Below are 14,092 nucleotides of genomic sequence, written 5' to 3'. Positions count from 1 at the left end.
ATTCTCTTGCTTCAGCCTGCCAAGTAGCTGGGACTTACAGGCACCCTCAACAACACCCAGCTACTTTTAGAGACAAGGTCTCGCTTTGACTCAGGCTGGTCTCCAACCTGTGAGCTCAGGCAATCCACCCACCTTGGCCTCTCAAGTGCTGCAATTATAGGCATGTGGTGGCTCATGCTTATAATCCCAGCATATAACACTCTTAATATATAAATGACATCTGCATCAGATGCCCTCAGTAATTATCATATGATTTCTCTCTGAGGATGGACTCAAAAGAAATGTCTAGTATTCAACACTGTATTAGAAGTGCTAGCTTCTAATTGCTAGTGCAATAACTGTGGTCCCTAAACCCTGAATCCCAGACTGGTATTGCTCGACTGGTTAGGAACCAGGCTGCACAGCTGGAGGTGAGCAGCAGGCCAGCAAGCAAGTGAAGCTTTGTCTGTACTGACAGCCGCTCCCCATCATGCATTACTGCCTGAGCTCCGCCTGCTCTCAGATAAGCAGCGGCATTATCTTTATCCTTTCATAGGAGCTCAACCCTTCTATAAACTGGATGTTGGGTGATCTAGGTTACAGATCCTTTTTGAGAACCTAATGCTTGATGACCTTGAGGTGGAAATGTAATGCACTTGAATCATCCCCAAACCATCCCCTGGCCCCCAAAACTGTCTTCCATGAAACCAGTCCCTGGTGCCAAAAAGGTTGGGGACTGCTGCAAAGATAAGAAAAATAATGAAAAAGTGTAAAGATTGGAAAATCAGAATTCAAATTATCTTTATTAACAGATGACATGATTGCAGACAGAGAATACCCCAAGTAATCTACAAACTAGTAATACAAGTGAATGTAGCAAGACTATTAAGTCCAAGGTCAATGTACAAAAACCAACTGTTGGCTCAGCACCCATAACACAGTGGTTATGGCACTGGCCACAAGCACCGAGGCTGGCAGGCTGGAACCGAGCCCAGGCCAGTTAAACAATGTCAACTGTAACAAAAAAGAAAAAAATAGCTGGGCGTTGTGGTGGGGAGCCTATAGTTCCAATTACTTGGGAGGCTGAGGCAAGAGAATAGCTTAAGCCCAAGAGTTTGAGGTTGCTGTGAGTTGTGACGCCATGGCTCTCTACCAAGGGTGACAGACTCTGTCTCAAAAAAAAAAATCAACTGTTTCTATGTATCAAGGGTAATATCAGAAAATCAAATTTTAAAATGCCTCTTAAAATAAAATTTGAGAAATTATAAATACCTTGAAATACATCTAATGAAAGATATGCAAGACTTTTACTTTGAAAACTAAAACACCAGTGAGATAAATTAAGAGAGAAACTTCAAGTAAAATAGAAGATATTTCATAAATTCAATATTATTAAGATGTTGATTCTCCATAAATTGATCTATAAAATTGAGTGCAACATTAATTATAATCCCAGTAAGATTTTAAATATATTTGTGTTTATGTATGAAAATTCTTCTTTACCAGGAAGATAATGGGCAATAAATACATGAAAATCTGTTCAATATTAACATGGATCAGTAAAATGTAAAAACACAAGATTACCCTTCAGAAAAACAAAAATTAGGTTGGGTGTGGTGGCTTACACCTATAATCCCAGCACTTTGGGAGCTGAGCCAAGAGGATCACTTAAGTTCAGCAGTTTGAGACCAGACTGAGCAAGAGTGAGACTCCCATCGCTACTAAAAATAGTAAACATAGCCAGGCATTATAGAGAGTACATGTAGTCCTACCTATTTGGGAAGCTGAGATAGGAGGATTGGTTGACTCCAGGAGTTTGAGGTTGCCAGGAGCTAGGCTAATACTACAGCACTCTAGCCTGTGGCAACAAAGTGAGACTTTGTCTAAAAAAAAAAAAAAAGAAAAGAAAGAAAGAAAGAAAGAAAAACAAAAATCAAAATGACTAATGATGCCAAGTGTGCAAAAAAGAGTTAACATAGTAAGCCCAAGACGGGCATCCCTAAAAAGGCCTATTTGCAAAGTTAGCCTTGGGAGGATCCTCACCATTTCTAGAACTGATAAAAAAAAAAAAAAAAAGCCAACAGTGTTTCAAATGGTTTTTGCAAACAATGTGGTCTATGCTGAACACCTGCTTTCTTTCTTGAAATCTAGAATTATGGAACTAGACAATGGGTAAGTTTTTTTTTCTTTTTTGAGATAGTCTCAAGCTGTCACCCTGGGTAGAGTGCCGTAGCATCACAGCTCGTAGCAACCTCATACTCTTGGGCTTAAGCAATTCTCTTGCCTCAGCCTCCCAATAGCTGAGAATACAGGTGCCTGCCACAACATCTGGCTATTTTTTGGTTGCAGCTGTCATAGTTTTTTAGCAGGTCTGAGCTGGGTGTGAATCTGCCACCTTGATGTATGTGGCCAGCACCCTGCCGACTGAGCTACGGGTGCTGCCCAATGGGTAACTTTTTAGTTTATGCTCATCCCCCAATAAAAACATAGGGTGCTATACTTCTAAACAAGCTTCCCTAGTATACAACAATTAACATGTGTGGTCACAATTTGTTGGTGAAGGAATTAAAGTGCACCCTGTGTGACTATACTGAGAGAAGATCCTTGGAAGCTCAAGCTTCATTTTCTCCAAACTATGTCTCATGTACTTTTTCCCTTTGCTGGTTTTTCTGTAATATATTATAGTCATGAGTGTGATAACATGCTAAGTCGTTTGAGTCTGCTTATCAAATCCCTAAGGCTAGCAGTGCTCCTAGGGACACTCAACACATTCAGTGGGGTAGGGATCAAATAGAATAACTATACCACTATACATTGATGGTGGGAAGGTCAATTAGTTCCATCACTTTTGAAGACTATTGAAGAAATATCTACTAAAATTAAAACATTCCTTTTTTTTTTTAAAATAAAGACAGAGTCTCACTATGGCGCCCTCGGTAGAAAGTCATGGTGTCACAACTCACAGCAAACTCAAACTCTTGGGCTTAAGAGATTCTCTTGACTCAGCCTCCCAAATAGCTGGGTCTACAGGCAACTGCCACAACACCCAGCAATTTTTTTGGTATAGTTGTCATTGTTGTTTGGCAGGTCCTGGGCCAGGTTCGAACCCACTAGCCCTGGTGCATGTGGCCACTGAGCTACAGGCACTGAGCCTAAAACTGAAACATTTCTACTATACAGCCAAACAATTGTTGGGAATTTACCCAAAAGAAAATGAGTTCCTATATTACCAGAGACACAAGAAGGTTCACAGCACCTTTATCATATGAAGAATTTACATGAACTAGTAAGAATAGAACAGCAACCTAAAAGAAATATCATAAAAGATGTGACTGTGCCCATAGCTCAGTGGCTAGGGCGTGCCGGCCACATACACCCAGTCTGCCGGGTTCAAATCTGGCCTGGGCCAGCTAAACAACAATGACAACTGCAACAAAAAAATAGCTGGATGTTGTGGTGGGTACCTGAGGTTCCAGCTACTTGGGAGGCTGAGGCAAGAGAACTGCTTAAGCCCAGAAGTTTGAGGTTGTTGTGAGCTGTGACACCATGGCACTCTACCAAGGGTGACAGACTCTGTCTCAAAAAAAAAAAAAAGATTTGTATGCTCATTAAAAATCCTGGAAATATAATTTAAAACTCTAGATACTACTTTTGACTATAATTTTGGAAAAAAATTGTATGATTGGTAATATCAGTTATTTATAAGAATTGACAGGATGTAAGCACCATTAGTGCAAGAATCTTACTGTCTAGTTTGCTACTAAATTCCCGAGGTTGAGAATAGTGACTGGCATGCAAATGTCTGTGAACACGAAGAAGTAAAGTTGACGAGAAAATGGGTATTCCTTTATTCTTATATTAACCACTGATGGGAGCAAGAAACCAAATTCCTTCTGAAGAGGAATTTAGTAACTTATATATCCATTCACCTGGCAATTCCACTTGTTATGGTCCTTGAAGGAACACTCATATACGAACATACAATATACAAACAAACGGTAAAAATTTGTATCACAGCAGTTTGTTAATAGCAAAAACTCACAAATAACATACACTGTGATCAAAAGGAGAATGTCTGAATAAACTATAGCTCTTCCATGCCATGGAATATTGTGGTAACAATTAAAAAAAAGTTCCACGCTAATGCATATATTTAAAAACAAAAAATCTATAAAACTGTATATCAATATGTACATGGATATGTACATATCAAGACATAGAAACAATTATAAGAAATGTTACCCAAACTAATAATAATGGTTACTTCAAGGAATGAGAGTTGAATTAGTGGGTGGTGGATACTCACTCTGTCTAGACTGAGTATCTCACAACAGAATATATTCCAGTATTACTTAAGCAAAAACAAACCATGAAAAACTACTGTAGCTGTTGCTGGGTTGTTACTGTTCTATATCTTTTTGTTTGTTTGTTTTGTTTTGAGACAGAGCCTCAAGCTGTCACTCTGGGTAGAGTACAATGATATCACAGCTCGTAGCAACCTACAACTCCCAGGCTTAAGTGATTCTCTTGCCTCAGCCTCCCAAGTAGCTGGGACTATAGGCTACTGCCACAACGCCCGGCTATTGTTTGGTTGTAGTTGTCACTGTTGTTTGGCAAGCCCAGGCTGGATTCGAACCTGCCAGCTCTGGTGTATGTGGCTGGCGCCTTAGCTGCTTGAGCTACAGGCACTGAGCCTCTACGTTTTTTTTTTTTTTTGAGACAGAGTTTCATTACATCCCTCTCAGTAGAGTGCTGTGGCATCACAGGCCACAGCAACCTCAAACTCTTGGGCCTTAAGTGATTCTCTTGCCTCAGCCTCCCAAGTAGCTGGGATTACAGGCGCCCACCACAACACCTGGCTATTTTATTGTTGTTGTTACAGTTGTCATTGTTGTTTAGCTGGACCGGGCCGGGTTCCAACCTGCCAGCCTCGGTGTATGTGGCTGGCGCCCTACCCACTGAGCTATAGGCACCACCCACTAACCCACTATTCTATATCTTAACAGTGTAATATGGCTTCAAACAGCATTTTGCTTTTTTAAATTTTTTTTTTGCAGTTTTTTTGGCCGGGGCTGGGTTTGAACCTGTAACCTCCGGTATATGGGGCTGGCGCCCTACTCCTTTGAGCCACAGGCACTGCCTCAAACAACATTTTTGAACAGATACAAACTAATTACATAAGTGAAAGGTTTTTTCCAGGGTTTTTTTTTGAGACAGGGTCTCACTTTGTCATGTAGGCTAGCATGCAGTGACACAATCATAGCTCACAAGCAATCTCAAACTCCTGAGTAGTTGGGAGTGCAGATACATGCCACTATACCTGGCTAATTATTTTATTTTTATTTTTTATAGACATAAGGTCTGGCTATATTGCCTAGACTGGTTCCCAATTCTTGGCCTCAAGCATCTCCTGCTTCAGCCTCACAAAGTACTAGGATTACTACGGAGTGAGCCACATCAGCCTCACAAAGTACTAGGATTACTACGGAGTGAGCCACTTCAGCCTCACAAAGTACTAGGATTACTACGGAGTGAGCCACTGCACCCAGCCTGTTGAAGGAATTTTACTCTTGTTCTCTCCCCTCCATGTTTTTAGATTTCGTTTGTTAAACATCTGCATATCCACCATCCAGTTGAAGAAATACAGATCACCTTATACATGATGAGCTACTATACACTTAAACTTCAAAATATTTCTCAATTTCAGAAATGGTAAACCTAAAAACTCCAAAAGTGTATACAGATTTTAAATCTTTAGTTTCTAAACAAAAACTTTTTAAACAATTTCCCCTACCTAATCCAACTATCTCTTACTAGAATGAAGTTATATAAATAACAAAATAAATTAAAATTCAAAGAGCCAGCCTCCTACCTGGGTTACTGGAATGTAAAGAGGTTCACCAGTGTGTAGCAACGTAAGCTTCCCATGCTGATAGAGCCTTCCTTCTGGCTTTAAATTTGCCATCTCCTTATGTCCTCCTTTCTTGCCACTCTCTTGTCCATTTCCTTTAAGTTCTTCAGTATCACTTAGGCATTCAAAATATTCTTCTTCGCTGTCACTCCAGGAATCCCAAGATTTTCCAGTGTCTCCCTTTTCCTTATCTGTATCTTTTACACTATCTGACCCCACCTGGTCTCCAGCTTTTCCAGCATCTCCTGGGTACGTATTAGCGACAGTATCTGAAGTACTTGGCTTTCTCCCCTCATCACGTGCCTTCTTTCTTTCAATACAGCAATTCAACATCTTAAAGAAAACAGAAATAACATTTACAGGTGAATTAGTTACAGAAAAATAAAGATCTGCCCACTGTTTGAATATTTAATTTTCATACTTCTCAGGACCTTGTTGTAACTCAGTGATTATAAGCAACCTACAGCAGGAGGATGAGAATAGCCTATAATCCATTATTACATTTAGCATTAAAATAGCTCTTATTAAGTCAAGGCTATATGTATACCCACGTATGTCGTTGGGAAATCTTTACCTGTAGCTTCTGATGTAATAAACAACACCTTAGGTCTGGCGGTCCATTTGCTAATCTATCAAATAAAGAGAAAAGAAAGCTTAGTTTTAATAAAATTGCTTCAGATATGATTATTTTTATACTATCATAATGTTTAGATATATTGATAAAAAATCAAGGTAACTGAGTGCTAGAGGGGCAACACATATGATTAAAAGATGGAAATTTATTTCATACACATAGACCACAAATTACCAACAGCAAATATAATAAGATACTTCAAAACATAATTGCATGGTGGCTCATGCCTGCAATCCCAGCACTTTGGGAGAAGACGACTGCTTGAGGCTAGGAGTTGCTTGAGACCAGCCTGGGTAACATAGCAAGACCTCGTCTCTACACAAAATAAAAAATAAAAAAAATTAGCCAGGCATCGGTGACATGCAACTCGTAGCTACACAAGAGCAGAGGCTGAGGCAGGAGGATCACCTGAGCCCAAGCATGTGAAACTGCAGTGAACTATGCTTGTGCCACTGCACTTCAGTCTGGGCAATAGAGAAGAACCTGTCTATTAAAACAAATGAACAAACAAACCCACAATATGATAGTAAATTAGTAATAGCTTTTAGGCTAACAGAGATGTAAAATGAGAAAAAGTCTCTAAATCCACTCCCAGGAAGTAGCTTGCATATAGTATTTCACACTATACAAAATAAATCAGTCTATAATATTCGGTTCTAAATTATGATAGTGGATTCTCCCTATAAAAGCTAAGATCTCCACCTCTATTTCAATGGCGCCCCAGACTGATTCTAATTCTAAGGCAATCAGCCCAAGGTACTCTGTCATATTCAACATGCTTTTGGATCTGTAATAAGTTCCATAACAAACTGATATGAACCAAGAGAAAATCCAACTAAGCAGAGACTGGCAAATGATACAATGGGGAATGGTTTTATTTATTTATTTATTTTTTTGAGACAGCGTCTCAAGCTGTTGCCCTGGGTAGAGTGCTGGGGTGTCACTGCTCACAGCAACCTCAAACTCTTGGGCTGAAGTGATTCTCTTGCCTCAGACTCCCACATAGCTGGGACCAGAGGAGCCCACTACAACACCCGGGTATTTTTGGTTATAGTTGTCATTGTTGTTTGGAGAGCCCGGGCTGGATTTGAACCTGCCAGCTCCCATGTATGTGGCTGGCGCCTTAGCCGCTTGAACTACAGGTGCTGAGCCAGGCGGAATGGTTTTACATGAATCACCACTTTATATTACTCATAGTCATGAACCTCTTATCTTAGCATGAGAAGTGAGTAATAAACTCTGTAACATTAACATACACACTAACTAAAATCTTTGTGATTATATGAAATGTCAATGTAAATGATACAAAAAATTACAGATAATGTTCAATAGAAGAAGTTATGATGAACTTCAAAGATGTTTTCTTTCAATTTACAAAATGTGTTTATTATATAGAAGACTTAGAAATATATAAAAGTATAAAGAATAGAAGAAAAATATAATTTCATACCCAAGAAAACTCTGTTAGCATTTGGTTGTATTTCTTTCCAACCTTTTCTCTATACATATGTAGAAGAGTAATGAAAAGCACTCTGAATACACATCACTACATATACTTTATTATAAACATTATGAACATTTTGTTATTAAAGACTTTTGGAAAAAAATTTGTAATAGATCCATAATTTTCCATGATACAGATAATTTATTTAAGTATTCTGTTTAGTATTTAGGTTTCTGTTTAATATTTAGGTTTATTTACTCTTATACTTTGCCACCTCTAAACATAAATCCCAAGTTATCTACCACTTTCTAACAGCAGAGTTCCTGTAAGGGGACAGTTAATGGGTCAAAAGTCAAATGTCTGCTTAACAAAAATCCTATCTAAAAAACTAAGAATTAAAATTATTACCCTGGAATCAGAAAGTTGTTTTCCCATCTGAAACGCATTTCAAGAACAAATTCCTGCCAGAGGTGTGCCACTCCTTTCAATCCTCCATGGTAGAAATTGATCATACAAAGACACAAAGCCAATTTGTATGTTAAACTGTCAGAAGGTGCAGATTTAAATTGATTGTAGAGATTCTAAATTTAACAAAACAGAAACAAAGAAAAACTTGTTAGCAACATATATTACACCTCTGATCAAAAAGTATACAGGGAGAAGTTTTAATACTAAAAGGAACCTATCCTACAAAAACTAGCTTTTAGCAAATGTCTAATACACTACTGCATAAATTATTCTTAGGTAGTTCCATGTTTTTAAGATTTCTACTAAAATGAAGCTATAGTTTAATGAGGCTAAAGTTACAGCTTTCGACTTCTTCTGTGGAATATTTAAGATATATTCCTACTTTTATGCATTGTATGCTGTTTTAAACATATTTTAATTACAAAATGAGTATATACTTGACAAAAAAAAATCAGAAGTGTATTAACTGAAAATGCAAAAGTCTGTGTTTTACTTCATTTCATGCAATCTAGTTCTCAATAGTAACTACTGTAAATACCTCTGTAAATAGAGGTATTTCTATACCTCTCACTTAAAATTTCTTCTTAATTTCTCAAAGATTATACAAGGAGAACATAAAAATATTACTTCATTAAATGGTTTTCCACTCAAAATCTAATTTAAATTTGTTGTAAAACGTAAATTTAATGATACCACAAAAACTCTAAAATGAGGGAAATCCTACAGCTATACACAGTGTATTTATGCTATTTTGTTTTTCATTGTTTCTAAAAAAATTCTTGCTACTCAAAATATCTATCTACAGGCCCGGTGCTCATGTCTATAATCCTAGCACCCTGGGAGTGGGTGGATTGCCTGAGCTCACAAGTTCCAGACAAGCCTGAGCTGGAGCGAGACCTTCTCTCTAAAAACAATACCCGGGCTTATGGCTGGCGCCTGTAGTCCCAAGCTACTCAGGAGGCTAAGAGCAACAGAATTGCCTAAGCCCAAGAGTTTGAAGTTGCACTCTACTGAGGGCAACAAAGTGAGACTCTGTCTCCAAAAAAAAAAAAAAAAAAAAATCTGTTTACACCAATGTTCTGTAATAGGTCATTATCTGAGTGGTGGCCATGATCTTCATTTAATATTCCAAAGGGGAATTCAAAACAAAAAGATACTTAAGCTATTGAACTAGAAATATAGCAAGCCCCTGGGAATTTAATGCATTTAAAATGTTATAATATTGAACTCCAAGTCAACTTACATAGTCTTCACTCTCTGATGGAGGATTATTGTCTACTGAAGTAGTTTCATCTAATGGTTTCTCAGAAGCAGCATCAGGGAATAAGAACTTAGAGAGAAGAACGAAAATAATCACATTTTAGACCCCATTTCCATACTGTTGATTTTTACAACTCATGTAGCACTATTTAACTTATTAATGATTTTGTTTCTAAAACAATAGTAATGTTCATACTGTACTGCTCAGCTAGTTCTATACTTTCTCAATTTTTTCTGTTTTTCTCCGAAAATACACAATATTTCAGTGATTAGCCAATTTTAGAAATCAGGCATTTTTCTTAAAAATAACTACCTGATTCTGTATGTCAAATAGCATAAAAATAAAATCTCTTCATTTTGATTTCAAGCTCATGCAAGGCTATTACCTATTTGAAAGTGTTAATACCATTAAAAGAGAAAACTATAAAAGGCAATTTAAAAACACCCACTCGCTCATAAGGATCTGAAGAGATACCACTCATAGGTTTTCATACATGGATTATTAAAGGTACTCAAGACTCAACTTATTTTGTGAGATGTTCCTAGAAAGTGGGAAGCACATAAATTAATGTATCTGTTCCCCCAAAATTCAGTGTAAATGACAACTGAGCTACATAATTTGAATATAATCTCTAAGGACACATTTCTAAGAAGAAGCCTTCTCTATAAAATTTATTTTTAGTTGTTTTATTAAAGCTGACCATCCTAACTGTTTTGTGGTACTACTGACTCAAAGTTCCTCTTATACTTTTGCTATACAGAACATTTTCAACATCTTTTTTAAAATTAAAGGACGTACTATATGCCAGATGCCAGTACTAGGCACATTAACAAATACTGTCGTATTCTCATGCTAATGTGTAAGCTAAATATCACTGCCAACATCTTATGATCTACAAGCTAAAAATATGGCTAAGGGTCCTGTTCAAATAAATGGCAGATATGAGATTAACATCCAGTTTCCAAGTCCAGTATTTTCTTTTTTTTTTTTGAGACAGTCTCATTTTGTCGTCCTCGGTAGAGTGCTGTGACATCATAGCTTACAGCAACCTCAAACTCTTGGGCTCAAGTCATTCTCTTGCCTCAGCCTCTTGAGTAGCTGGGCCTATAGGCGCCCACCACAATGCACAGCTATTTTTAGAGACAAGGTCTTGCTCTGGCTCAGGCTGCTCTTGAACCCATGAGCTCAGGCAATCCACCCACTTTGGCCTCCCAAGTACTAGGATTACAGGTGTGAGCCACCATGCCCGGCCTCTAATATTCTCTTCATTACATTATTTTTAAAGGATTCCCCCCAGACTGTCTTATGCACAATTTCCAGGAGTATGATTATAGCTATAATTCCAGTAAGAACAGCTGTCACTTATCAAAGGCCTATTATATACCAGGTAGTGTCATAGAAAGTCTTTTAATCCTTACAATAATTTCACAAGGTTTTGTTAGCCTCATTTTATAGATGAAAATACTGAAGTGACTAGTTCAAAGTCATGCAGTTAAGTTACACATGGCTTAAACTGTGGTGTGGTAGCTCCTACACTGGACCATTCCACCACATTACACCTAGGAGCCGCCCTAGCCCTCTACTCTATACTCCTCTCATCCTCAACTAGACTTGAGTCCCAACCAGTGATTTTCAACCGGTGTGCCCTAGCACAGTGCTGTGCCATGAGAGGATCTTAGGGGTGCCACGAAAAATTTTAAAGAACATTAATTAAATTATTTGAAAGAAGTTCAAAGCACAGTAAGTATACTTTTTAAAAACTTTTTTTGTGATCAACATAATTTAAATGTGCCATGGATGTTTAACTAGGTTCAAGTGCGCCGTGTGATAAAAAAGGTCGAAAAACACTGGTCCATACTATTGTCAAAGTGATCTTTCAAAAATACAATCCTGATCACATTCATCTGCAAGATAAAATCCAGCACTTCAGGATGGCAGGTTACCTGTTACCTCTGTAGCCTTAAACTTGCTCACTCCTTGGAAGTACCCTACAAAATACCAACTGCTCAATGGGCTCTGAGGCCTCTGCTTCTAAAGCCTTTTCTTTAAAATTCAGCTCAAGTGTCCTTCTTTAAGGAAGGCCTCCTTGATGTCCACTACCCAGACAGAGACAGCTACACCCTCTGCTGTATTCTCACAGTCCCTTTGCCAGACTTCTCACATGTGACAGGGCATTTTAACTATTGGTTATTTCTCTTCTTCCCACTATACTACCATGTTTCCCTGAAAATAAGACACTGTCTTTTATTTATTTTTTCTCAAGAAGATACGCTAGGGCTTATTTTCAGTGGATGTCTTATTTTTATTAAGTATAATACAATAGTCTACATTTATTCAAATACAGTTAAGTCATCATCTTCTGGAACCTGACAGGGGGAGCCGACCTTGTTGGTGGGCTAGCGCTAGTGATGCATGAACTCCTTTCCCCTAGCCGTTCACACGTGCGCAATAGGACGCTTGCAACCATGGTTACCACACACCCACTCGCCCAAGTGCGAACGGCTCAGAGAAAGGAGCTGTGATAGATAAACGGTATTCCAGTCTTCCTTACTGCTCTGCTCCGGAATGCATGGCATGGTTATGCAGATACACTGCATAGCCACGCCCATCACTAGGTCTTATTACTGGGGTAGAGCTTATATTTAACAAATAAATAGAAATCCTGCTAGGGTTTATTTTTTGGGTAGGTCTTATTTTGGGGGAAACATAGTAGTAGGTGTTCTCTGAATGTGGAGACTTTGTTTTACACATTCTATATTCCCAACTGAGTGCCTGCCGCTTACATAGAAGGGACTAAATATAAAATGAATAAGTGAGTATGCATATAGACCTATAAAGATGGAACACTTAATTACCAGTAGAATAGTATTGAGGACATCATTATTCAGTGGTGACTCTTCTACACCTCTGTGTTTTCGTATTTTCTTCTTTGCAGTGTGTACCATATTTGATACTGATAATTTATGAATTGGAACTGGAGCTGGCTCTGTCAACTTTGACAAAGCATGAGTTATATCAGCAATTTCTATAAAAAGAATAGAAATGAATACATATTATATCACCAACCTTAGCAAGTTAAAGTGATGAGTAAGTTGACGATTGTGTGAAATACTTTACTCATTCCTTTCACTAGTGTTACATGGTCTCACAATTATTCAATTTTAGTATAGATGTTTAGTATATATGTATATATAAGTATACAGTATATAGTATATACGTATATATAAGCATGAATGACAAAGGAGTCACATAAATTATTTCTTCACTTCAAAAATAAATCTCTAAATGTCTTCAAAATATCTTACATTTTTGGTGGAAAGAACTTATTAAATGCACTTAATATCTTAACAAGTATAACTTTAGAAAAGTATGGCAGCTGTCTAATCCATCAAAACTCGTTTCTCCAATTTAATTCAAAATGGGAAAATAGATGAAAAGTTGCTGGAAAACATGCTAAAGAAAAATGATAAGGCCTTTGAAAGTGATTTTTTTTAAAAAGCAGTTTACCTCTTCCTTCTTCCTCAAATGTGGATCGTCCAAGAATCTCATCAGTTGACTCCTTTCGACGGCAGATTTTAAAAAACTCAGTGACAAAATCACCTACATGGAAAATAAGTTACTCATTTTCACACTTAACTGAAAAACAAAATCAGTCTTATCCATTAAAATACATTTTTTCTCACAAAAATTATTAAGAAATTGTAGAAAAGAAAACTATTCCGTTTTTCTACCAAAGATGATAAAAATTAATCTTATTTCACAGATAGTCTTGGTTCTTTCCATGACCCAAGATATTAAGTTTTTCCTGGCCAAGATTGGCAGCTCATACATAGAATCCTAGCAACCCTGGCAGGCTGAGGCAGGAGTTGCCTGAGTAAGAGTAAGACCCCATCTCTACTAAAAATATAAAAAACTAGTTGGGCATTGTGGCAGGTGCCTGTAGTCCCAGTTACTCAGTAGGCTGAGGCAAGAGGATCACTTTAGCCCAAGAATTTGAGGTTGCAGTGAGCTATGACATCCCAGCACTTTACTGAGGGCTACAAAATAAGACTCTGCCTCAGGAAAAAAAAAAAATTAGAGGGCTGTTAAGTACTTGCATGTATTTCACTTGATTTTTCAAATAATCCTGTAAGGTGTATAAGATTATTTACACCTTTTTTCCCTTATCAAAAAATAGGTTTGCAGATGTGATATACATCCATACAAGCACTTTAATACACACTATCAAAAATCAGTGCTCTTTCTCATCAGAGAACACAGGTCCAGGGAAACAACAAAAAGCAAAAAGGGGCTCAGCACCTGTGGCTCAAGCAGATAAGGTGGTAGCCACATACACCTGAGCTGGCGGGTTCAAATCCAGCCTGGGCCTGCCAAACAACAATGACGGCTGTAACC

General features: G+C 37.8%; 1 protein-coding gene across 1 annotated transcript in view; it reads right to left on the bottom strand.

Moving 5' to 3' along the window:
- The window catches only part of RAB3GAP1 (RAB3 GTPase activating protein catalytic subunit 1), a 107,767-nt gene that overhangs the window by 29,355 nt on the left and 64,320 nt on the right, over positions 1 to 14,092 (bottom strand). Inside the window, exons 10-15 of the mRNA XM_023515852.1 lie at positions 13,205 to 13,311; positions 12,553 to 12,722; positions 9,680 to 9,766; positions 8,377 to 8,549; positions 6,465 to 6,519; positions 5,852 to 6,223 (exon numbers count right to left, since the gene is read on the bottom strand). Of these exons, the coding sequence (XP_023371620.1) occupies positions 5,852 to 6,223; positions 6,465 to 6,519; positions 8,377 to 8,549; positions 9,680 to 9,766; positions 12,553 to 12,722; positions 13,205 to 13,311 (964 nt within the window). The remainder of the gene's footprint in view (positions 1 to 5,851; positions 6,224 to 6,464; positions 6,520 to 8,376; positions 8,550 to 9,679; positions 9,767 to 12,552; positions 12,723 to 13,204; positions 13,312 to 14,092) is intronic.

The sequence above is a fragment of the Otolemur garnettii genome, unplaced genomic scaffold (genome assembly GCF_000181295.1).
Source record: "Otolemur garnettii isolate 467f Iridium unplaced genomic scaffold, OtoGar3 scaffold00080, whole genome shotgun sequence".
NCBI lineage: Eukaryota > Metazoa > Chordata > Mammalia > Primates > Galagidae > Otolemur > Otolemur garnettii.
Note: the sequence above shows the minus strand (reverse complement) of the source record. Positions and strands in the feature narration are given on the sequence as shown.